The 26,989-nt window shown below is 34.4% G+C and overlaps 4 protein-coding genes and 1 long non-coding RNA gene across 5 annotated transcripts; 2 read left to right on the forward strand and 3 right to left on the reverse strand.

Moving 5' to 3' along the window:
• Positions 1-1,831: 1,831 nt before the first annotated feature.
• On the reverse strand, positions 1,832-3,897 carry LOC104808939 (putative glycerol-3-phosphate transporter 5). The gene is made up of 2 exons (XM_010534793.1): positions 2,637-3,897; positions 1,832-2,440 (listed from the first exon to the last, which is right to left on the reverse strand). The coding sequence occupies exons 1-2, from the start codon at positions 3,592-3,594 to the stop codon at positions 1,926-1,928; spliced, it is 1,473 nt and encodes a 490-aa protein (XP_010533095.1). The 5' UTR covers positions 3,595-3,897; the 3' UTR covers positions 1,832-1,925.
• Positions 3,898-4,274: 377 nt separating this feature from the next.
• Positions 4,275-6,313, reverse strand: LOC104808940 (40S ribosomal protein S11-like). Its single transcript, XM_010534795.1, has 6 exons — positions 6,206-6,313; positions 6,053-6,093; positions 5,811-5,911; positions 5,038-5,182; positions 4,849-4,938; positions 4,275-4,561 (listed from the first exon to the last, which is right to left on the reverse strand). Exons 1-6 carry the CDS (start codon positions 6,215-6,217, stop codon positions 4,471-4,473), a joined length of 480 nt encoding a protein of 159 aa, XP_010533097.1. The 5' UTR covers positions 6,218-6,313; the 3' UTR covers positions 4,275-4,470.
• A 2,699-nt stretch (positions 6,314-9,012) lies between these two features.
• On the forward strand, positions 9,013-12,241 carry LOC104808941. Its single transcript, XR_771066.1, has 2 exons — positions 9,013-9,916; positions 11,956-12,241. It is a non-coding gene; the product is annotated as an uncharacterized LOC104808941 (long non-coding RNA).
• A 4,943-nt stretch (positions 12,242-17,184) lies between these two features.
• LOC104808942 (uncharacterized methyltransferase At2g41040, chloroplastic) lies at positions 17,185-20,138 on the forward strand. The gene is made up of 8 exons (XM_010534796.2): positions 17,185-17,562; positions 18,023-18,123; positions 18,221-18,361; positions 18,522-18,603; positions 18,721-18,914; positions 19,013-19,124; positions 19,418-19,522; positions 19,770-20,138. Exons 1-8 carry the CDS (start codon positions 17,389-17,391, stop codon positions 19,896-19,898), a joined length of 1,038 nt encoding a protein of 345 aa, XP_010533098.1. The 5' UTR covers positions 17,185-17,388; the 3' UTR covers positions 19,899-20,138.
• A 1,434-nt stretch (positions 20,139-21,572) lies between these two features.
• Positions 21,573-24,877, reverse strand: LOC104808943 (protein SRG1). The gene is made up of 4 exons (XM_010534797.2): positions 24,486-24,877; positions 23,572-23,819; positions 22,750-23,077; positions 21,573-22,049 (listed from the first exon to the last, which is right to left on the reverse strand). Exons 1-4 carry the CDS (start codon positions 24,744-24,746, stop codon positions 21,795-21,797), a joined length of 1,092 nt encoding a protein of 363 aa, XP_010533099.1. The 5' UTR covers positions 24,747-24,877; the 3' UTR covers positions 21,573-21,794.
• Positions 24,878-26,989: the final 2,112 nt, after the last annotated feature.

The following is a 26,989-nucleotide window of genomic DNA, read 5'->3' on the forward strand; positions in this document are numbered from 1 at the left end:
CCTCGTAAAAATCGAAACAGAAACAAGATTGGAATCGGATCCGATGAGAGAGACGCAGAATGAGAGGTCCGTACCTGTTCCTCGATCGAGAAGAAGAAGAGTTGGATGAATTCGAGGGAAATAGGAGAGAGTTAGAGATTGAATGTTCGGCCTCTAATAATATGGTTTTGGGTTGGGCCTTCGCAATGCCAACTCAGCTCCCTCTCTCCTGTCATCCATTCAAAACGTGCCACGTGTATTTCCTACGTTATTGTTTCTTGTTTTGTGTAAGACACGCAAATTATCACACTAGTAAATGGGCATCAGATTTTTTTTATTTTATTTTTCACCAAATTTAAAACCCATTTAATGAGCATATAAACAGTTTCCGGAAGAGAAAAATCACATTTTCTTCATATAAAATTGATTTAAAGGTCAAAAGTTATTTTTCTTTATCTTAAAATTCTAATCAATTGCGGACATATCTTTTTTGGAATACGATCAAACCCGCGTCCACGCGACAAAACCCATTTAATTTTTTTTTTTGTAATTTAAAATTTTATGGAATCTTTGATCTAACTACGTTTCCAAAGATTCAAAAGAAAGATCATATAAATCATCGTCTTAGACACTCTCTGTATCATCTGTATCTAGGGATGTCAAATGGGTTGGGTTAAATGGGTTTTATCCAACCCAACCCAATAATATAATCAAATGGATTAACCAATTGGATTAGTTTATTTAAATGGGTTGAATGGATTGAACCCATTTGGTTTATGTATTAAATGGGTATATTCAAATAAACCCAAGTAACTTCAAACCTAAAAACTCATTTTGTTTTTTTTTCTTTGAGTGCGATTCGACTTTTTTCTTTCCTCCTCAGTGCGATTCGGCTTCTTAACATTATTATTAAGTCTACATATTAACATTAGTCAGCTAAACATTATTGCTAACTCTACGCATTAATCTATTTGGGTTAATGGGTTTTAACCCATCCATTTAGTTTTTATCATGTTATTAATGGGTTGGGTCAACCCAACCCATTATTTTATATAATCCAAATGGGTTCCAACCAAATGGGTTGGATTACCCATTGTGACAACCCTATCTGTATCCGTACCTGGAATCGAATGTGGCGAGAACTTAAAGAATTTGTGGAACCAAGTCTTTATGTGTAAACAAAACCTCCAACTTCCATTGAAGATACCATTTTGTAGAAGTTCACTTGCATACTCAACAAAAAAAACGATGTGAGATTGGATAATTTCTCGTGAGACTCGAGGCATTTGGGTAATCCAAAAATCTCGGGTACCCAACTCGCACCTGCCCCTTGTTCCGTGTAACTTAACCCCTTCCTCCTTTGATTTCGGCCTTCAAGCTTTGCTATCCGTGATAGAGTCGTCCGGGGTTGAGACCGATCTGAGGTACCACACACAGGAATAAGCCTTTCGCCTAAAGCATCGTGTTACGCCCACTCGAACCTGCTCTTGTCCAGCACCTCGCCCGCAAGTTCATGGAGAAGAGTCGGGGTAGAAAGGTACCTCCTTTTTCCCATTCAAGAAAACTCTCCTTTCCGGATTCATATCGTTGATTCGTTATACCCACGATCTGTAAACCCGGTGTTTATCGCGTTGTGGAAACGTTTGCTTGCAGGGAATGAGCGAAGATGTGAGGACAAACAAGTTTTCCGACGAGGCTATGGTGGTGAAACTTGCCCAGCAAACGGCTGATATCCATACGATCTGATGAAATCACAGGTTTTTTGCCTTCTTCCATTGTCTGTTCATCAGAATCTTAGCTCGGGTTTTTCTCGTAAATCTCTTCTCGAAGTTCAGCTTCCGAAGATCGAGTATAAAGCTCGAGAAAACAATACAAATCCTGTGTTCTCACCAAAACTGCAATGTTTTTACATCGGTTTTCAGTTCTCTTGTGTACAATATAACAGTTTATCTGGAACTAGTCCTCTCTTTGATCTCAGCCTTTGCAAGCCTAACCAAGAACAAAGCCGCAAAGAAAACCGAAACAATGAGCATGAAGAAAACGCTGTTCCATCCTCGGCTAGAGATATAACCGGCTAGAAGCGGTCCGAGAGCCGCTCCTATAGAGCCGGTGCCGTCTATGATCGCTGTCACCGTGGCCAACGCTCGGTTGCTCCCTTTGATCGAGTCCTGTGTCCCGAGATCGGCTGCAACGGCCGTGGTTATTAGGGCATATGGCCCGTTTACTAGCAATCCCGAAATGAACATCAAGGCGATGTTTGTGAACATGGAGACACTCCCATAGATTCGGTATAAAACGAGGGCTGGGATCGAGAGTGACAAGAATGTGATCGAGGTGAGTGCCCGGGCTTGGATCTTGTCGGAGATAAATCCGGCGGATATTCCCCCGAACACTCCTCCGATGTCGAATATTGTGGAGAGAATCCCGGCTGTCTTGTGCGACAAATGAACACCTGCAACAGCTGTTTTAAACCGAGACAAGGAAGATGATTACTCATTGATGCGAAAACCTGGTAACGACTTCTCAATAAAAAAAATGCCCGGAAAACATTAGTCGGGTATGCAAAGTTTCGAACTTTGGTAACACAATTACATTCCCCGACCCCAAAATAAGCAACGGAAATGCTCGGGCGAGCGCGAGCTTTTGTTTTCTTTTACCTGTATGCCTTAAGTAGTATGGCAACCAGTAGAGGAATGTGTAAGCGACGAGTTTCGAGAAAAACAGGCAGAACGCGAAAGGCGCAACTCCGGGCAATCTCCACGCCTCCAAAAACCCGATAGCTACGAGAGACGAGTCCGAATCTTCAGGCGTTTCGAGAAGATTCGTATCCTCCGCCTCTGATTTTCTCGAAACTCCCTCTCCGTTCTCCTCCACACTCAACTCGATCTCCTTACCCGGTTCCTCAAACCCTAAATCCCGAGGGCTAACGACGAGGCATGAAAACACGAGAAAACCAGATGCAATCACTAGAAAACCGGGCAATACGAATGACCATCCCCAACCGAACCCTAAAACCGACGAGGCTATAACCGAGCCGACGATATTACCTACCGAGGTATGCGAATTCCACACGCCCATTACCAGGCCACGCTTCTCTTTACCGCACCAGTTCCCGACCACAGCAACAACACAAGGCCAGCCAATGGATTGGAACAGTCCACACACAATCTGAACAATAAGATAGTATCCGAGCAAATGCACATCGAACCAAAACCCTAATCCGAAAACCAGAGTGAAAATTCCACTACCCATCATTCCGAACACGAGAAAGATCCTCAAATCGATCCTATCGCCGACGTGTCCTGCAAAGTACATTCCCAGTGCATAAGACGAAAGGAAAGCTAGATCGAGTTCGCCGAGTCGCCGAGTCCCCTCGCTTCCGTTGAACGGAGCCCATCCCTCGCTGTCCGGAGAGGACGAGTTGGATCTGACCGATGGTCCGAGCACGCTCTTGACGATGCTGGGTGGTTTGCGGGAGGCGTGAAACGAGGCATATGCTAAGAAAGTGATGATTAGAACGCAGATTTGATGGAAAGTGAAGGTTTTGTGAGGTGGGTTCAAGGTCGGGAATATGGAAAACGCCGGAGGTAGGGTTATGGATCTTGTTTGCATCATCGATCACTCCAATCCAATGGATTCGAGGCACGAACACTGCACGAGAAATGCTATTGAAGAAGAAGATGATGGATCAAAACGAAACAGAGACGAATTCGCTCGGACCGGAAATCGGGAAATTTTGATAGCTTCTGGTCTGCAACGATCGAAAACTTCACGGGGAAGGAAAGATTTGCAGCTTTTCTCGAGAGGGATAGATGGGTTTGCGAGAAATCGGTGGTTAAATAGTCCAAAGAACAACCAACCCGATTCGTGATCAGTCATGGTTCTGGGAAGTTTCATAAGGAATGTTCAAGTTTTTTTTTTTTTTTTTTTTTTTTTTTTTGCTGTGCCGCCTGACTAAAACCAAATTTAGACAATCAATCAAAATTCTTAACATTTAGATGCCGTGTTCGAACTCACGACCGCACACTTCACCAAAATATCTGTACTTGTCGTAAAATTGCTGAGAGATCTCACGAAAGTCGCCAATGGCGTCTACACTGGTGACCTTACCGCTAAGATATGGCCATGGCAGCATCCCGAAATAACCCTATAGCTCAATGTCGTCAAAGATCGAGATTAATACCAAAAGATGAATCGATTCATCGAGCGTGAATCTGATTTGAGTCATCAAGCAAAGAGCTGAAAACTCGACCAGAGAGTTGCAGTCTATATCATGTTCCGTAGTCGCACTGTGATGAAGATTAAACCCAACACAAGGAAAGCGTGAAGGCTGGGAAAAAATTGTAGATTTCGTCCAACTTCACGAATTAAACAAAATGGGTGCAGCAAAACATTTTTTTAAAAAAAAGTTGTCTTATACAAAACTTAAAACAGTACTAGAAGAAGAATTGCATTCAGCTCTGTCCAAAGCACTCTACTTGAACCGAACTCTTACATCCCGGTGAACGCCTTCTTTCCACCAGCAGATGAACCGGCCGGGATCACCTTCAGCACGTTGAACCTAACCGTCTTTGACAATGGCCTGAGTCAAGATCACAAAGAAATCGGTATGACTTATAGGGAAACATTAGATTAGAGTCATTAGACAGCACAAATGTAGAAACATTGTTCCAAACCAAAGATCAGGATCTACCCTTCTCTATAAATTTGCCTCATAACACGGAAAAACCAAAGCTTTGGAGTAAATTTTACAGCTTTAAGCAGGATACAACAAGTTGAACAATCATTGATCTTGAGCACAAGAAGGTAAATTGCCTAAGCCGACATCATATTAACGATATATCTGAGAGAGTCAAAGAGAAACTGTACCTGCATTGGCCGACGATGACATGGTCTCCTTCCTTGACACGGAAGCACGGAGAGACGTGGGCAGGGATGTTGGAGTGCCTCTTCTCATACCTGACGGTGAAGGGCAGAATTGTAACAACGTATAATTAGATGTTCTTGATACGTATGTGAATCAAAATTACATAAAACTTTTGAAAGTCCAGAAAATACCTCTGGTATTTCCTCACAAAGTGAAGGTAATTCCTCCGGACAATGATGGTCCTCTGCATCTTGGCGCTGTGGCAAGTACCAGCCAATATACGGCCTCTAACCGAAACAGGTCCAGTGAATGGGCACTTCTTGTCGATGAATGTTCCTGAATCAAAACGAAATAAACGTTATCAACACATATAAACTACAGAATAGACATCTTCATGTGATCACTAGACTCAACCCATATATAATAGAACCACTGGCTAACCTCTAATATAGAAACTAAAATCTATACGAACTGTGTCATCGACCAAAGTAGTAGTCATACCATATCTAAACTTAGACAGTAATACAGCGGCAATAACACACGATAAACTCAAGTAGATCAAGAGCATATTCCACCAGTTCTCAGTAAACTAATACAAAAATAGAGACATCACTATATGTAGCTATACCAACATTGGAATAGACAACATGAATATGGAAACATTGCTTCACATCAGAGATCACGATCTACCCGTTTCTATAAATTGATCTCATAAAACAGAAAAAACAAAACTTGAGAATAAATATGACAGATCATGAATCAACCATAAAAAACAATAATTGATTCTGATTCCTGAGCACAAAAAGGTAAAGCGCCTATACTGATATAAACCATATTAGTAAACAGATCCTACGGTTCCTCTTCCTCCTAAAGTACAATCAAACTATCACACCGATAAAAACCAAGTGAACATTAGATATAACAAAACGTTGTGGATCAGTTAAGGCATAGAGTAAAACCAGACCTTCAATGGCTTCACGAGGGGTCTTGAAACCTAGGCCGACATTTTTCCAGAAGCGGTTTCCACCCTTTCCGGGTCTCTTCCCCTTCCCGGTTTTCTTCGAGCTGACAGAACAAAAACCATAATCAAACATTAAAATTGAACTAAAGGAAAACACTTTTGGCACGAAGCAGACAAACCCAGAAACAATAAACACACAAAACAAAACAAAACAAAACAAAAATCTCTTTTTTCTGTTATATTACCATAGGAAAACCTTGGGTTGCTTCAAGAAAGCCTTCTCGGTCTGCAATAACCATAAGCCAAGGGAACAGTTATGAAATTGAGATCGACCACTATAAATGAAGAAGATGAAGTGAACCCAGAAAATAAATGATCCAGATTCGACGATAACACACCTGCTCGGCCATGGCTGGTTGCTCTCGGGTGAAGCTTGAGGCTTAGGAAGAACGAGAGATGCGACACAGAGGCAGCGAGTGGAAGTTTTATTCTGAGAAACCCTAATCTTATATAAAATTAGGGTTTTCAGACTGGTTTCGTTTTAGGTTTGGGCCACACTACTTGGGCCTAGGCCTGTTTATAGTTCCAATATTTTATGATATGAACTTGGCCCAATCTAACACAAGCCCACGGATCTTCATCATCATCATTATTATTATTAAGTCAAGTGACTTTGATATCAACCAAAAATCATAAGATTTAGGATTTAAATTCAACTCAAAAGTAGAAAGTTTCATGGGTAAAAGATAAGCACTATATCCAATATATATCTATATGTGAATGTGTATGTATATATATATATATATATAATGTGTTTTTTTGTTTTTTTAGTAATTAAGTATTTTAAATTGAAATCCTGACTAATTCTGAAAATCGGAGAAACCTATATAAATATCTCTTCCTAAATTTGATATTCGAATTTGATGTGAGACAAATATTAAATGCTCTTGTTTTACCGATTGAACTATTCGAGTTAACTTAGAATTATTTTTGTTATTTATGATGAGCACATGTAGGACTCGGTGTTTCGGTTCGGTTCTTCGGAACCGGACCGAACCGAACTGAAAAAACGGTATTTTTTTCGATCCGAAACCGTTCTTAATTCCCGAACGGTACCATTTTTAGAGAACCGAATTTTTCCGGAACCGAACCGAACTGGAAAATTCCGAAAAACCGAATATTTTAAAAAGAAATCTATCTTTTTTTTAATAAACCCCAGAACCGAATCGAACCGATACCGAAAACGAACCGAACCGAATACAATATAAAAATCGAATGATACCTATTTTTGTAAAACCGAAAGAACCGAACCGATTCATTCCCGTCCCGAATCCGAACCGTTTTCCGAAACGCTCACCCCTAAACACATGTGTAATATGTATTTTGCATGGAAATTACAATGTATATGGTTTGAACAAAGTGTCATCAATAGATGTCATGTGCGTAGAAAGGACAAAGAGGGAGTTTGGTTTGAAAATGGACCATAAGAGAGAATACAAGATGGACAAGATTCCAAAAAAAAAACATTTAAAAAAAAAAACACATTGAGAGCCCACACACATGAAAGCTGCTTACCCAAAATCCCAATCAATTTGGGAGACATAATGGTCCCAATTAATAATTTCCCTTTTTATGTCTCACTCTTTCAATCTCCTTCTAAATAATGACAAAAAGTTTTTTTTTCTTTGGGAAACATATAGTGATTACTATTTTAGATTAATTATGACTTATTTCATGATGCATGATTTAATCTTTTTTTATTCATTTAAACTATTAGTTTATTCTCCAAATAGGTTTATATCCATTCTATAAAGAATAATATGAATCTCAATTATATTAAACTTTTCACCTAATCGTTACCGATCTAGATATTTTTTCTCGTTATAAAAAAATTATAGTTGATATAATTTATATCTTAGGCTTATATATATATTATTATGTATTAATTATTAGATTTATAGTCCTTTAGTTTTGAGATTGGTTCCAAACATATTTATACATGTGTATGAATTTTAACACTCGAGAGTTGTATGGTGTTTCCGTCCACTATATGTGTATATACACACATATATATATATATACATAGATATACATATACATATACATATACATATATATATACATATACATATGCATGTGCATGAATTTTAACACTCGAGAGCTGTACGGTGTTTCCGTCAACTATATGTATATATATACATATACATATACATATATATATACATATGCATGTGTGTATGTGGTGTTCATCTTCTAACTTCGAAACCCACAAATAAAATTTGATTAATTAATTAATTAAGTCAACATTCCAGTCATTAAACGTTGTTATATTAACCTTTTAGAATAAAAATTAACATTTTTTTTTTGAACCGGGTATCCTGAGTCGAGGTCCAGACTAATCACGGTATCGGAAGGGAGTCTAGGGTTCAAACTCGGGGTGGGACATACGCTTTGCGCCCCTATTTCACCGGTTGAACTATGATAACTCTTGAGTGAACCCAAACTTGACTAGTTCAACCGGTGAAACGAGGGTGTAAAGCGTCGATCCCGCTCTGAGTTCGAACCTCAAATTTAGGGATATAACGTATATTCTAAATCACCTGACTGACTTACGGACCCCCATTAGTCTAGACCTTGATCTAGGATACCCAACCCCCAAAAAAACTCTTGAGTGGAGATATTTGAAACGAATACTATACCAACATTTATAACTCAACAATTTTATAATACCCCTAACAAAATTAAATGATAAATCTATGAATATCTCTTACAAAAAAAAGAGAGGATAAAACTACGATATTAATTGTGAAGGATAATATAGAATACTAAATTTTATGGCGATTCAGATTAAATTATGTTATCAGAAATATCATAGTTTGTTTGAGATTCGCATGATATAGAAAACACTGTATTTTTTTTTATTTCGCCTCATAATTACATGAACGTGTTATAAAAATCATATATATATATAGATATAGTGGTGAGTGTATATATAGGAGCTATTGATTTCTCAGTTATGGATTGGAGATTTTCGTCTTGCCGGAGAATAATCCATCACGGAAATTTCAGAATTGTCAACGTAATGCTCTTTGGCAGCCAAACTCCGACGAGTCAGAGCTTCAACGACGTCGTTCTCTGAAGAATCTTTCACCGATCCCTGCTATATATACACAATTTCATGTCATTAAACCCTAATTCACGACATGCTGATTTGTTTTATAATTATAATATACAACATTCTATAATAAAAATGGATCCGATATTTGGATTTTTATTTTCTATCCATATCCAATCCGAACAAATATTCGGAGGTTTTTTATTTGCACTCAACTGAATATAATGAAATAAAATAGAATATCGGTAATATTTAAAATTTAGAACATAAAATATCTTGAATCAATTAGATACAAATAAATATTATATATATCCCCTCAATACTCACTACATTCCAAGTTCTAAATTCAAAATATTATATTCCTAAAAACTTGGTTGGAAGAAAATACGTCTCCGAATAGACATAACTTTTTGTAGTAACACGCTCATGTTCACATAAACCCTCTATAATTTAAATAATTACATATTATATATATATATAATATTATAAAGATGTGATAGATTTAGATATCATACCGGATTAGTTTGGTTTGTTGGATATTACGTAAACCTAATTACAACTTGCAACCCTAGGTCATTAATTTACACAACTAGCTAGGTTTCAAAGATTAGTTGTACTATAAAAGTTCAAATATTCATATATGAAAAGGAAAGAGACTTGAAATTAATTAGCAGAGATAATATATATATATATATATATATTTACGGCTGTTTCTCCGACCGAGGATTTGAACCCTGCATCCAAGCGGATTCCTGATATGAAAATCGAAAAAGGGACAAGTTTAATCTATGGTTATTCACTTATTCATTGTCATACAAAATATTAAACTCATATATATATATATATATATATATATATATATATATATATATATATATTATATATATATATACACACACATACACACAAATGTACATACCTGAAACGTTAGAGACGAGAAGAGACGCAAGGATGAAGAAGATGACGATCCTCATGGCTCCGGTTATATTCCAAGGTACGAAAGCTTTTAAACTTTATGGGTAAAGAAAATATTTGGTTTTTTTATATATATTTGCAGTAGATAAATAATAGAATTGTTCTATGGTATGAATGGAGTTCCTGCACTCTCTTTCTCGCCTCTTATGTGCTTTTATATATGTGTGCATATATATATATATACATATATACAAATATAGAGCACATGTATATATGAATGTGTCATGTATGGAGTGACTGTGCGTAGACATGGAAATGGGCCCGCTTACTAGTTTTCCCGACATGAACTATTCAAGACGGGTCTCCATGCCATCTTTGTCATACATACATATATACATACATATATAGTGTATATGTACGTATATGTTTGTATACATTTGTCGAGAATACGTACTATAAATTTTTTCAAATCTTAAAATAAGAACCTCTTTTGAATCATCCGCATGCACGTCCTTTGCCCTATTTTATGACTCGTTGCAATCACCCGTTTTTTTTTGTACTACATATAATCTTAAAATAATGTTTTTTTAGTAGTATTCAATTAATAGGAATGCAATTTCGTTTCCTATATACAAAACGATCCAACGGAATAATACATGTTATAAATGGAATTCATATAAAAACCAATTATGTATAGTTTTTCTAAAACTAAACTAATCAAACTCCATAACACGAACCTTATATATAAATTTAACAACAAACAAAACAAAAAATAAATATAATTGATAACCGAAATATCCACCGACAGGTCATGACAATGGTACCCAAATAACGAACCGAACCATTATGCTATTAGATCTTGATCATAATATTCTTAAAAGAATTTATAAAATAATATACCTTAACTCCATTTTTGTCTTCGCATGCATGCACTTTTACTTCCTACCGATACTTGAATTACATATCAATAGAAATCATCCGACCATTTAGTCATTTGTAATACCCCTCTTCCAAAAAATAAAAATTATGGATTTGTTTAATTATTTGATCGATTGATATTCCGAAATTCATATTGTAAGATGAATACTGACAACCGATATAAGTTGGTTTCATTACAAAATGTGGGAAAAATGCTTAGAATTACAACTATGGAGATGGCATTGCCAAGTTATGTTAAATCGGTATTAAACTTAGGGCTAGTAACACAATTAAATATTGTCTTTGGGAAAGCTATATGCATGTAAACATGTTCCCATGCTAGTTAACATTGAATTCATCGTTCAAATATCCCTAAAATTAGTTTTAATTATTAGCATTATCGCATGAAAATCTTTACTTTTAATATTTTTTTTATAAGACTGGCGATGTATTGAACAGAAGGATGAGTGATTGCCAGTGCGAAAAACATGTACAAAGAGTGACTTCTTGTAGAATTTTATATAGGAAGGATACGAAGATGAATCATACAAGTTAGATAGACAATATTCGAGAGTTGTATAGATACGTGACTACATCGTTAACAACTTAAAAAAAAATATTGAACTATTCGTAACAATATAGAAAATTAATCTATGTACATTTTCTTTTTTCTATCCCATAAAAATCTGAAATTAAACGCATTTGATTTTAGAATAGTATTATGATGGGTATCAAAAAGTGTGTAAATGAAGACAAAGCACAACGAAAGATTTTGTGTTGGTATGTAAAACCAGTTTCAATGTTTTTAACGTTCATTCAACGTTATAAATGTATTATAGTCGGTCATATCTCTCATTACGATGCGGTCTGAGAACGAAACAACCAAAAACTGGTGGTTTATAACATTAAAAACTCTCGTGTAGAGACAATTTTAATGTTCGTAGCATTAATTCGCAGCATTACAAAACCATTATAATTAATATTATCTATATAAATATGATCATTAATAACCTCTAATTTTATCACAATGTATTAATGACATACAGACATATGCAATGTGCCAATTAATTAAGCTTATTAGAATGTATTTTGACCACTGCGCGACGTAAATTTCATTATCGTAGATTTGCCAAAATAAAAAGTAACAATTGCAGTTGGCCGTTGCGGGCATTAAATCAGAAAAAATAAATGAAAAATTAGGGATATTGCCACGTCAGCTTTTACACAAGACAGGTAGGGTCCACGACCCAATGGCTCAGGCGCGGCAAAGGCCACCGTGATCATATGCCGTGTCAAGACGACGGTGACGGCCACGAGAACGCCGTGTGCATGCCACATGCAACGACCTAACCTTTTCCATCACATAAAATTGTACGGATTGTATTCCTATTGCATTGAAGATATTTAGATTTTTTTTTCGACAATGGTAAATTCGCAATTATGGTTATATATAAACTATTTCAATTAAAAATCTTGATACCTAATATTTTTTGCGCATTTTAAACTTATTTTCTGAAATTTCATTAAAACGTATGATGCGGTATGTCATAAGTGACCCGTAACCATATTGGAATGACATAGAATGATAGAATCATAAAGAAATCTGAAGCATTAAAATGTATATTCAAATCGAAATTACTATATTTCAAATGCATTATTGACGTTTCTTACTTCATCTCTGCATCATTTCACATCATCGTAAATATACTTTGATGATATTAAAATATACGAAAAAAAGATGCGGATAGTAAAATATATATAGCAAAAATAATAGAGGTATTATAAAAGTTTTATATACAACTATTAGTGAGATTTTGTCTGACTAGATAAAAACCCTTTGCATGAATAATTAAACATATATAATTCGATAAAAAAAAAAGTAAACATAAACTTAATTAATCGTAACGTTTTTCATATTTCCCCCAAAAAAATGAACGGGTAATGAAATCTTCGTCATTAGTATTTAATGATTCAATTACGTAACGATGGGGTCCGGTTTATGGGTGTGGTTTAGACGTACCGGACTCACAGAACCACGTCGCACGTAAACATGACAAGTGGAAACCAATGAGCCGCGATGACGTGGCGGGAGAAATAGAGCCAGGTGGGGTCCACGGATTCACGAGGCATGTCCGTCGACGGACATGCACGAGAGGCATCGTGGACGACGACGTTGTCGGAGGTTGTGACGACGGTGCAACTTTCACGCGTCAAAAAAGTCACCTTGCCTGTTACATTGACATTTCTCACCATCTCTCCCATCTCTCTCTCTCTCTCTCTCTCTCTCTCTCTCTCTCTCTCTCTCTCTCTCTCTCTCTCCACTAATTGCATTCATAATTATATATGTATTATTTTATTCAGAACGATGTAATTGACTAATTTTCCCGTATAATATTTTTTTTATCCCTTTCTAGACTTTAAAGACCAGAAATCTAATTTCCGAATGCATATTAGAATAAATTTTTTAGGCCAATGGTGTTTGATTCGCTTAGTACAAAACCCATCACGATAATAGACTCGGATTTAATCTCGATTTTATTTGATTGGTTATTTCGAATACAACATCTTATATATATATATATATGCCTATTTCCTCATTTTGGATTAAATTTATGTATATATGAAATAGAGAGAAGGAAAATTATCAAATGTAAGAAGAAAAAAAAACTCCCTCCTAATTATGTTTTGTGTTCAAAAGTAGCCGGACTCTTTGGTCCACATAAAATAACTAAAAGGAAAAACATATTATAAAAATATTCGAGGAGTTGTCAACGGTTTGAATCTTTTGTTTCCGCAGATCTAATAAGATAACATTTTAATCTATTTTTTTATAAAATTTTAATCTGAATATTGAATTACGGTATATGGATATTTCTAAATTATACATATATATAAGTACATTTATATATTTCGATCACATATAAATGGGAAAACACATTATATATAATATACCAAACAATTCATTTATAAATCATGAAACACAATCTTAAATCATTACGTACGAAATAAATGGAGGTCACTAGAGTAAAAAACACGAATCACATGTTTTCCCTTTTGTCATATATATATATATATATATGTATATATTATTTTTAAAGAATATTTATTAGATATCAATTCGGTAAATTATATTTGTGGACGGTAACTAACGTGGAAATAAGACAAGAAGGAGATGAATCACATGGTATTGAAATTTGAATGCCGACCAAATTAGAAGAAATGCTATATAACATACCTTACACTGTGAGATTTGAAGGCCCCTCCTCTGTCAATTCCCCGACCAACTTCGACCCACCTTTTCCCCGACGTGGGTCACCGTTCTCCTTGGACCCAATTTGAAAAGAGAAATCAATTGAAACCCCTTCATTTATATATATATATATATATATATATATTTGGATAGAACACAAGATGTTTTGAATGACATTTAATTATGAATCCTGACCTTTAAAACTAATCATCGTTCGTCCATATGTTAACACACTAAACGGTAAACAACGGGTCTAAACGATTGTTTCATTTCTGAAATAGGATTCGAACCCCTAACCTCTAATTGATGGACAAAGATGTTAAACCATCTATACGAATTCTTCATGTTTATGAACATATATATATATATATATATATATATATATATATATATTGTTAGTTAAAAAAAAAGCTTTGGACAAAATTTGGTGTATAGATCATATCTTTGAAATATCGTGATGGGAGAAATACCGATTAAAAAAAATGAAGAGACCGGAAAAACAAATTTAAACGAAATTCAATATTATTTCTAATACATCTTTGAGCTGACGAGAAGTACCAATAAGATCATTTTAATAATTCATAAATAATTTTAAAATTATTTTGGAAAATCATATACAAAGAACACAAATTAAACTCTATAACGGATAACCTCTAGCCATGAAGAATCTTTAACACCGAGTCTTCCAAATCAAACGGGAGAAATCATACATTTGGTTTTATATCATTTTTCTATCCAAACAGAGTATCACAGTCGAAATTTAGTAGAAAACTAACAATAACTCCAAACAAAGACGATACAAATTTAAACCCGATAGGAAATTGTTGTAAAAAACCGATGTATTTCGATCATTATCGCGAAGAGATAAAATATATCGGTTATGAAACATACGAAAATAACATTTTAACTTGGTTTGCTCTTTATCCGAGTTCGAATTCCATCTTGGATTATCCTATATAAAAAGTAAATAAATAAAATAAAAGGTTATGAGTTTTAATTATTACTTTGGATACCTAATTCTTTATTAATACAAAAATAGTGATTTTACATCTTTTGTACCTTTAAAAAAATTGAATTATCAAAATTGAAAATAAAAATCTATAAACTTTTTTTTAATATTCAAATAAACTCTGAATTTAATATTTATTATATAAAAAAGTTTTTAGTATGTGAAAAATAAAAAGAGCATATATTTTGATTGGAGATCGATATCGATTTTTTTTAAATTAGAAAAAAATAACTTTCTATATTTGTATAAAAAACAGAAGTATTGTTCATTTTACTATTTTCATAATCCAATATTTTCACTTCAATAGCATGTTAATTTTCATTTACATTGTTCATACTTTTACTTTGTTAATGGGCCAATGTAACCCATAAACACACCTTCTCGGCCCAAAAACTTAAGGACCCATTACTCAACCATGTTTGTAAAACCAAACCATTCTCCGAAAAAGATTACTCATTTAGAATTCTCAATTTTTATGTATTTAATTCTAATTCTATATGAATACGATTTATATATTATTTGATTTGGTTTAGTGTTATTTTTATATTTAACCAAAATCGAAGCCACAAACTTAATAAATAACGTACAAAAAAAATTATAAGACAAAATATGATTAAATATAGTTTATTTGATAGCTAAAAAGGTTAAAGACCCATCAATCATGAAAATCAATATATTCGGACACGATTAGACAAATTGACAAAAATAAAAATGCGAATATATTGCATGAAACAAAATATATTTATTGCCCTTGGGTTAAAACATCGTGTCAGTTGTAGAAAACTGTTGTCTAGGAGCAAAGCCAAAGTCACATAACACATGTTATGTCACAATTCCACCCCCAAAAAATTCGACTCCGATTTTATCTAAATTCGATGCGAATTCGATTTTATTAAAACGGAAAAATCTTATATAAGTTTACCCAACTTTGCAAAATATGCTAAATAATTACCTAAATTTTAAAAAAAAATATTTCAAATTAATATCTCAAATGTTGAAAAATTTTAAATTAATATCCCAACTTATGAAACCGAGAACTTTTTATAATGTCGATGTGTTTTTTATTTTAGAAATTAACGTTTAATTTATATATCGTCGTCAGAGTCGTCGAGGTCGAAAATTTTCATCGATTTTATAAGTTAAAGATATTCATTTGTAACATTTTAAATATTTGAAGTATCAAATTAAAAAAAACTGTAATATTTAAAAAATTAAAAATTAAAAGTTTACTTGTAAAATAAAATCACCTATATAATAAATTTTCTCTATTTAAAACTATTCCCTTCTAGTATTCGTTTTCATTCATTTTAAAATTATTTTTTATTCACCTTTGAATTTGATTTTAAAACTTACAACCAAATCCATATTAAAAAAATGTATTTAAATTCGAATACAATGATGCAATTCCATTCGATTTGTCCGCATTATTGCAAACTGTTACCAAGTCTCCATCCTCCACCTACAGTTGCGTCATGAACAAATAATATCTTGATTTGTTGGGTGAATAATACAAAAAAAATTGTCCACTTTCTCTCGTTCTATAATACAATTCCATAATAATTTTATAGGGGAATCCAACGTGAATATAGAATCTACTTATATATATATATATATATATATATATATATATATATTATCCAATAAAGATAACTGAAATCGTCCCTTTCCCTGTGTGTCACTGCCCTATGCTCCACACTCTTGTACTTCCCATTTGTTAGCACCTATACATACACATATACATACATATCTTTCTCATTTCCTTCCCTTTTTTAATATAGAATAAATAAAAATAAAATTTTCATTCATAAACACACACACACAACACATACATATATATATATATATATATATATATATATATATATTCTATTGTATCACTTTCAAGTTTTGATTGACCACCGTAAAATTATAATATATGTAATATCAAAACCAGACCACTCTATTCATTGAGATATTTTATTGAATAAGAGTTGTGATTGTAATTGGAAAAATAAAAATACTGAAAAAAAAATTAGACACATAAAATGATAATTTAAAGTAGAAAAAAAAAGAGGAAGAAGAAAGGGACCTAATCGTCTGCAAACGTGAAGTGTGTGATCCCGCATCTATACACGTAAACATATGAAACCATCATCGATACATACACACATTTTCCCTGTGTCGTCGTCATCCCGCATCAATGCACGACGCAGAATCTTCCCTTCTTCGCGCTTCAGCTCCCATAAAAAAAGTTTTTTTTTTAAAAATCGAACTACAAAAACCCTTTTTTTTCTCTCTTCGTAAAAAGGTGCCGTATAAATTGAACTGACTTCCCTACGACCCTTTACGTTTGTGGTTTGTGGTTGACCTCTCGAGCTCGGGCTCTAAAGCTCCAATGGCAGTGGCTTCTTCTTCTTCTACAATTCATCTGAATAAGTCCCTACTACCGAAACATCCACGCTTTTTTCGTTCTTCACAGTTTCGTCCACTCCGATTCTCCTCTTCTTCGTCCTCTGTTCCCCTCTGTTTACGTTCTACTGTCGCGCGAGTGGCCGTTGCTGTCGAACCGGTTAGCTCTATTTCTGAATCTGGGTTTCTTCCTGCGAATCTCGTGATTAGTGTTGCGATTTCTTTCTCTCATGTAAATTTTCTCGGGAAATTAGGGAATTTACACGGGCATGGCTCTGTTTGGTTGCTAAGAAAGTTTGTAGTGGCAGGAAAATTCGAAGGGGAAGCATACTCGGATTAATTTTATTTGGTATTTAGGGTTTAATCAGACTCAGTGTAGTTTAATTAGCCCTCTTATTGGTTTCTGGGCAAATCATGTATAACTGAGACAACGGATCCTAAGCATTTCTGGGCCGGAGATATTCCTCATTTCCAGGGCTTGGATTGATTTGATTTGGTAATTAGGGTTCATTAGATTCAGTATTGGTTGAAATTCGTCCCATCATCGGCTTTCTGGGGAAAATTCCGTACAAGTGGAACAATGGAATTCAAGCATTTATGATTAGGGTTCTTGTTTTCAGGCATTGATCACACCCAAAACTCAAACTCTGGAAACTGATATCTTTGCATGTCCTGTATGCTATGAACCACTTGTGAGGAAAGGACCTCCAGGTATTAACCTGTAAGTTCATACTTTTTGGTGTAACACATGATCTGATATTCATTTTCCTTTTTATGTTCATATGCTTTTGACTATTTCTGGTGTTTGAAATCTTCAGGCAAGCAATCTACAGGTCCGGATTCAAGTGCAGGGAGTGCGAGAAGACGTACTCGAGCAAAGATGGGTATTTGGATCTTACAGTGACTGCTGATTCGGGCAACTTTGATGAGGTCAAACCGATCACAACAGAGCTCTTTCGGTATAAATACTTCGATCTGTTTCCACTGAAAAAACATTCAAGAATCTGAGCATTTAGTTTCGAGAAACTTTGGCTCCCCTGTCTGTATCTGTATCTGCCTTGTCTGGTGAAGAGCATTAGTTGCTTGTCTCATCGTGTCCTAATGTTTGCTTCCGTGTAGGAGTCCACTGGTCTCGTTTTTATACGAAAGGGGATGGCGTCAAAATTTTAATCGAAGTGGATTTCCTGGTCCGGATGAAGAGGTAATCTTATACTGACTTGGTTTGATCCGAGGCGGGATTGGACGGATTTTACTTTCCTGTTCTTTCTTTCAGTTAGGTCGGATCTTTCGCTAAGAAAAGCTTTCGAAACGCTTGCAGTTTAGAATGGCTCAGGAATACTTCAGATCTGCTGAAGGCGGCCTCTTGGTAGATGTTAGTTGTGGAAGTGGTTTGTTTTCCCGGAAATTCGCAAAATCTGGAAAATACTCGGCCGTGGTCGCACTTGATTTTTCTGAAAACATGCTTCGTCAGTGTAACGATTTCATCAAACAGGATAATACTCTCAGCTCGACGTAAGTTGTTCGATTTTGAAAGCCATCGGTATCTAAGATCAGAAGATGGTTTTTTTACTCGGTTTTAGTTATCCGTTTCCTCTCACGGGTATATGCAGAAATCTTGCTCTCGTAAGAGCGGATGTGTCGAGGCTTCCCTTTCCATCCGGTTCTGTTGACGCAGTTCATGCCGGTGCTGCTTTGCACTGCTGGCCATCTCCTACCAATGCTGTAAGTTCCGTTTTTTCTCGATTCTTAATCTGAAAAACGACGAAAAGATTGCAGATTTTCACGTTTGTGGCCAAACCCAATTCGTTTTCACGGTGGTTCTTGATATTTTTCGGCTATCTAATCTGTTTGATTCTTCAAGTTTAAGAATTTGCGGAACTGATAGAAAATGTTGGTAGAATTCTGATTTCCGGATTCAATATTCCATGACCAACCTCTTTGTTTCATCTTGTTCACAAGTTTTTTTTGCAGATTCATATAAATAGTGAGACTAACGGATCGAATACCTTTATCAGATTGCTGAAATCAGCCGTGTTCTAAGAAGCGGCGGCGTCTTTGTCGGGACAACCTTTCTCAGATACAATGCTTCCACGCCATGGTTCATTCGGCCCTTCAGAGAGGTAAACTATGCATTTTACCGAGAAACTTTATCCACCGGTGAGAGGAGTGGACACGGGTCGGATATCCAAGTTTTTCTGGCTTACCTGACCTCGGCCTCACCTACCCCCTCGGATTTCTTGGCCAGACTATTCGGTCTCGGCCCCATGGGCATCGAGTGCCCGAGGGCTCGGGTACCCGAGGCGAATTTAGCTTTACTTCTACACAGAAAGGCACTCTTTACCCAAAGAAAGAGTTGCAGAGCGGCAGAGAATTCTCCAAAACTACAACTACCTATTGCGGGACGAGATCAAAGATGTGTGCACTTCTTGCGGTCTCACCAACTACAGCGACGACGTCCGTAGCTCGTTCATCATGTTCGCCGCTCAGAAGCCTTAGGCCCGGGCTCTTTGGCCGAGCCTTGTGTTAAATCACTCTATATGATCATAAACGCAAATACACATTGCGGCATTTCCCCCATGAACACTCTGGTGATGTACTCAGTAACTCTATGAATGAATGAATGGGTGAAGACCAAATCCAATCACTTTTTGCACTATCTTGTGTAGTTACTGAAGTGAAACTGTTATTGGTGTTTGTCTTTTGATTTTATTGCATAAATTTTATGCTTATATACAAGCACACATATATACACGCACACATTCCATATCTGTATGTGTATATATGTATTTCTCTGTGTGATGAATTTTCTAAAATACCCTTTTTTATACAATCTAACATCTGAACTCATGTTTTTTTTTTGGATTTAACGATCCGACGAGAATTTTTATAATCAAAGAATGTACATAGTAGCCAAAACATATTGATTGAGTCAAAATTTTATTTGAAACAAAGAATGGAAAATAAAAGAAATAAGACAATTTTATAATGATAAATTTCATATCTTAAAATATTTTTTTGTATAATTTCAGTCCTTAAAAATACAAATTACTAATTCTAACAACAAATTTTTATGAGAAAAAAATATTTGTCCATCAGATTTGATTTAGGAGTAAATTATAAAATGTGTCCATAGCTTTTGGGTATATTTATAGAATTTTAGGATTTTTAGTTTTAACTCAATTTTTCTATCTTTTCACTTTTTAATTTCAAAGTTTTCACCGTTATATCGCCAAAATTATCTCCTTCTCATGCTGCTTCTGCATCGTTCATCTCTCTCTCTCTCTCTCTCTCTCTCTCTCTCTCTCCATATTTGAATCGATCACAAATGTGCCAATCCTTTTTCCAACAAAGGGATTGAGTGATTATTGACATTTTGCTTTTTGTTTAAAATAATCTTTTTTTTTTAATCTTAGGTTGAGCCATTTGAAAATGATATTTTTTATTTGCTCTCGTGGTTTTCCCACTTGATGACGTGTAACTCCATTCCTTTAGTTAAAGAATTTAGTACAAACTTTTACTTGCGTTCTTCATGGACAATCATGAAATTGAACCTTCTTCTCTATTTTGTCTGTTTCTTCTTCCTCCGTTTCCATTTCTTGAATAAAGACATTGTTCCATATATATATATATATATATATATGTGTGTGTGTGTGTGTGTGTGTGTGGTAGAAGGAATTTGTAAATCCTTCACATTTACACCATGATTTTCTATCATGTGCAATTCTTTTGTCTAGATTACTAAAGTGATCTCATAGTCAATTATAATATTAGCATTAGATAAACAATAGTTTTACCATGAGTAATCTAAGATCCTTTTAAAATGTAAATTATGTTATAAATAAAATATTTATGATGTAATTTCAGATTTTCTATAAATAGGTCATTTGTGATATTGTAAACACAAAATTTAAGATATAATAGATTAAGAGAAATTTTATTCTCCAATCTCCTAAACGCTTGACTTCCGATTCCAATTTATGATCTAATGTGTGATCAATTTTTCTTTTGATTTCATAACAAATTACATTTTTATCAAAACCTGGTTTTAGATTTTTATACAAATAGGATTAATTATATGAAACTTGCCAAAAGATTCAAATTCATAATAAGAGGTTTGTTTGTGATGAGTAATGATGACAATGAAATTTAACATAGCTAATGAAGTTGATATACACAACTTTATTCTTTTCATACATATATAAACATATACTGAACCATTCACATATTATATATATATATATATGCACCAAGACTACTTGAGTGGAGATCTCAAGTTGTGTTCACAAGGGTGAAAACTTAATCATATATAGCACTAAAACCCTAGGTGGGGAACACTAATTAGATATACAAAACTAGAAAAAAAAGGGGGAATTAAAATATATATATCTCTAATTAAATGGTGGAAATCTTTGCAAAATCAAGAGACTTCTTGCCTTGAAGCTTGTTGGAGACATAGTGGTGACTGTACTCCCCATGATTGTACCTTCTATACTTGCATGGGTTGGTCTCATCATCAACAAACTCAGCCATTGGCCCAACCTCAACCTCATAGCTTGGCGCATAGAATGTCACTATTGTCATCCTGTCCCTTTCCCTGTGTGTCACTGCCCTATGCTCCACACTCTTGTACTTCCCATTTGTTAGCACCTATACATACACATATACATACATATCTTTCTCATTTCCTTCCCTTTTTTAATATAGAATAATGGGGTTTAAGTTTTGATCAAGATAGATATGGGATCTTTGGGAATTTATATATAATAAATAAGTTAAGCAACAAGCACTAAAAGAAACCTGCTTAGATTTTATAAATCTTCGATGTATTCACATATATATATATATATATATATATATGTAGCCAAATCTAAACCTAACATTTCAATCATTATGTCTTTAGCCGAAAACACTCCATTAATAGTGATTATTTTAACAGTCCACCAACCTACCACTTTGCTATTTATATTTAATTGAAACGGAGAATTACTTGAAAAGCATGAATTGATGAACTCTGATTACTTTCATAATACATTTTTTAAAAGTACAAGAAAATCTTTATATATATATATAAAATTCAAAATAAGAGTATAAGAGAGAAATTATCAGTAGTAATTATAGATGAGAAATTATATAAAAACGTTTAAAATTTTTTAGATATATAAAACGTAGAACGATAGACGCTGCGGTTAGAATAATATAGAAAGTACACAAGTGAGAGTGAAAAGGAGAGGGAATAGTAGACTTAGATCCATTTGGCAACAATTTGAAATCGTTACAAATTTGGAAAGATTCAAATAAATTTGTGATTAAATCGATCACAAGTAACATATATATTATTGGTATTTACCTCGATGGTATCGCCAACGTTGATGACAAGAGCATTGGGAAGGGGTTGGAAAGGGACCCACATGCTGTCCTTGAGGATCTGAAGGCCAACGCAGCTGTCTCTGCTCTGTTGAAGGACGGTGAGGGCACTCCCGTCGGAATGTGGGCTGAGTCCCAAGACGAGATCGGGCCTCGAACATGGCGGGTAATAGTTCATCCTCACCGCTTGGACCGCCTCCCCGAATATCTCCTCGAATCTCCCTTCCTTCACACCCAGGCTTCTCGCTATGTTCCTCAACAGCCCCTCGCACAGTTTCCTTACCTCTCTCGAGTACTTCTCCAGAGCTTCACTGTAACGAAAATGGCGGGGAAAAAAAAAGAGGAAAAGGGTATAGTATTAACAAAAAAATAAATTATTATATAGTACGTGTAATTTCGACTTTCGGATTTTAACATTAGTTTATTTTTTTTATAGATGAAAACTTATTAAATTAAAGTTATTATTAAAATCCCCTCTATCACCTTAATCTAAAAGAATTAATTTTTTACACAGAAAAATATTATAACTCATTATTTTTATCCATAAAAAAACTTACCGTATAGAAGAAATGAAATGGGAAAAAACCCTAAAAATTTCATGGTTATTAACGATTATTTCGTTACACTAAATAAATCTAGATATATTTTTCTAATCTATATTTTGCTATGAAGAAAATGGTGGAAAAAAAAATGAGAAAAAAGGGTGTATAATACTATTATTACAAAACCCTAAAGATAATTGATTAAGAAAGCATCTGAACCGGACCGGTTTGGTAGGCCAGAGTTTAGGGTTTCGGAAAAGTACCTGAACCGGACCGGTTTGGTAGGCCAGAGTTTAGGGTTTCGGATAGAGGGAGGGTGGAGGCCAAGGGCAAACATGTTGCACCAATCCAGTTTCTGATCCTCGGAGAAGATGAAAGCTTGTCCGTACCCTTGTACGGTCCCCGGTTCCATTGGATACTTCTGCTTCTCCTCCAATGGCATTCCGAAAAACTCCTTCGCCGCTTTCTCCATTTCCTCTATCACTTCCATTTCAATCCCATGGTTTATTACCTGCCATTATCATTATTAATTCACTTCGATTAACTGCCGTGAATTTAGTAAAATTAATAAAATAATGTGTTTATTCCAACTGAAATTTGGTGACAAAGAGGCAAGAAAAGAAGAAGTGGAAGAAGAATATATGTCACATATTATATATATATACATATATATATATATATAGAGAGAGAGAGAGAGAGAGGAAAATATGACAAAGACAAGCTCTTAGTGCATGGTGCATATATTTAAGCATCCATCTCCCTCGAGAATAAACATCTATATTTTAAACTAAAGGAATATATAAAATCCAAGATTTACATCATCATTGTAACAAAATAAATTTTGTTCGCATAAGTCCACGGATTAATCAAGAATTAAAAATGATAGTTGTAAAGAATTAAAGAGATACGAATATTATATATATATATATATACACATAGCTAGGAGAACAAAATAAAAATATAACAATGATAGATTTAACTATATTGGCAAATCAAACCTCCAAAATCTTAATATTGAGTACGTACAGTTAAATGATAATTTATTGGAGACAAATACTTCAATATTTAAGATTGTCTTAAACCCAAAATCCAATGTAAAAAAACGCCTTTTATCAACCAAAAAAAGAAAAGAAAAAGAGAATTAACAGTTTTCACTATAAGTTTTGGTGAAAATTACCTGGAAAAATCCCCACTCCTCACAAGCATGAGAGAGACGAAGAGTCTCTGAAAGAAAATCATCTAAGCCAGGACTGGAGAAATTGGAGAGATCGATTACAGGAATATCACTTGAAGCCGACTCTTGAGATATCACAAACGCTGGTCTCTCGTTTCCTTCTCTAATGAATCTCTCGGGAACTTTGTTCGGTTTGGATTTTTGAAGTTCTTGAACATCCTCGATATGCCCTACTTTGATGGGTGAGAGAGGCGCAGGAGCCATGGGAGAGAGAGAGAGAGAGAGAGAGAGAGAGAGATTTGAAAAGGGGATTTTTCAATTGTCTTGGAGTGGAGTGGGGTTTTCTTGAATCTTGGAGGGTGATGTCTATTGTTACATGTGTGTATTTATAGAAGGATAAAGATTCAACAATGGAGGAGAGAGTATTGCATGATGAATGAATGGTGTTGTGTGTAATAAATCTCTTTTGAGTGTTTTCAATTGTGGAGAGGGTGGGGGGTCCATTGCATTTGCACTTTTGCTAAGTTTGGGGCACCAAATCTATATATTAGAATATTAAAATACTTGTATTTTATTAGATATCTGATCTTTTTGCTTTGTCAAAACATGTCAAGTTGAAAGAAAATGTTGGCTTGGATGTCCAAACAACACACATTCACTTCAAAATTTTTAATGTTTTTTTAAATTAATGAAAAATCTTAAGACCAAAAGATCTGATAAAAAAACATGCGAAATAAATAATAAAGGGTAAATTCCATTAAAATTTCTGAACTTATAAAATGATAGAAAACTAATTTCTAAATTTTTTGCTTGACAATTTTATTTTCAAACTTGTAAAATATGTCATTATAATTCAATAAATAGATGTGTGGATCAACATCATTAAAATTTCTTCTTATATCAATTAACAAGTTTTATAATTATAATAACACATTTTGTAAGTTTGAAAATAAAATTATCAAGCAAAAGTTTAAGAATGAGTTTTTCCATTATTTTACAAATTCAGAAATTTAAATGGAATTTATTCATAAATAAATAAATAAATTGGATGTTTTTATTGAAAGTAGAGCGAATTCAGAAGCATGCAAAGTCTCGCTCGGCCTTGAAAACTCAGTTTTCCTAAATCGCCTTTTTCCAAAAGCAAAAGAAAAAGTATATAGTTGAAATTCACCTAATCACACACGTCAATGGGCTTTGTGAGTATGCTCTTTTCATCACCATATCATATGGTTTAATTCTTTCTTTTTTGCATATACGGTTGAGAAATTAAAAATAGAATTTCGTGACATTATTGATACAGAACTTGCTTTTATATTGCGGTCCATAATTGATATCAATATATAAAGAATCAAATGGACACAAATTAGAATGTATATATTTTCTTTCCTAGTAGAAATATCCCTAGAGAGGATAGAAGCGAGAGGAAGTGCCTCCAAAGTTTGGAATATTCCGTGTCAAAATAAATACTAGATTCTTAAAGTTGATTTATAAATAAAGATCTTATAAATACTTTCGTTATGTTTTTTAAAAATAAAATCATTAATTATGAAACGAATAGAAAACTTTGTATGGATGCTGCAACAACAATTTCTATGAAACGGTACAAACAAAAATATCATTATATTTATCTAACTAAAAACCCATGGGTTGGAAAACTCATGATTGGCCTAACAAGAAAGGATAGGGATTAATTTAAGACAAAAACGTAATTTTATTATGTATGTGGAAATGTATATGGTAATTGAAAAAAAAATTGATGAATGATAAATAACAACAACAATAATAATAATAATAATAAATAAATAAATAAATAACTCAAGAGGTTATAATCAAGTGGTGTAGTTGATCGAGAGGGAATGAGTATCCCTGTTCTAGCTGCCAGCTGGAGTAGAGGTGTCCAATTTAATTGCGGTAGATAGACTACCTCTGGATCGTAGAAGATATAGTTAGATCGAAGCTCCAATGAATTTCTTAGTTACCAAAAAAATAATTAAAAAAAAACAATCGATCATGCGGGTCTTCATAAGAAGAAAAACTTCGAACTTAAGCACCCAGAATGTGGTGAATGTGATGGTAAAATTGATGAATTAATTAATTATTTAAATAATTATTATTGGATTAAAAGAGTAGGGGCCATACATAATGGCCAAAAGTGGTGTTTAATTTATAATTCTTTCCTTTTTTTTATTTTTTATATTTGTTTGTGAGTTTTACCATTCTTCTACCGCTCTACGTGCGTGTTACATCACATCTATCCCCTAAAACCTAAGTGTGTGTATACATACATACATACATACATACATACATACATACATACATATATATGTATGTGTGTATGTAATTTTCTGACCAATGAGAAAGAGGAGAGGGTTTAGGGAAGGGGGCCATGTTGTTTGTTTGTGAAGCTTAGTGGTGAGTAAGTTGCAGATGTCAACTGATGTGCCGACCAAATCTAGTGATCTCTCTCGTTCCTACATGGTGGCTTTTTTTTTTCCTTTTTCTCTTTC

The sequence above is a fragment of the Tarenaya hassleriana genome, unplaced genomic scaffold (genome assembly GCF_000463585.1).
Source record: "Tarenaya hassleriana unplaced genomic scaffold, ASM46358v1 Cleome15, whole genome shotgun sequence".
Taxonomy (NCBI): Eukaryota; Viridiplantae; Streptophyta; class Magnoliopsida; order Brassicales; family Cleomaceae; genus Tarenaya; species Tarenaya hassleriana.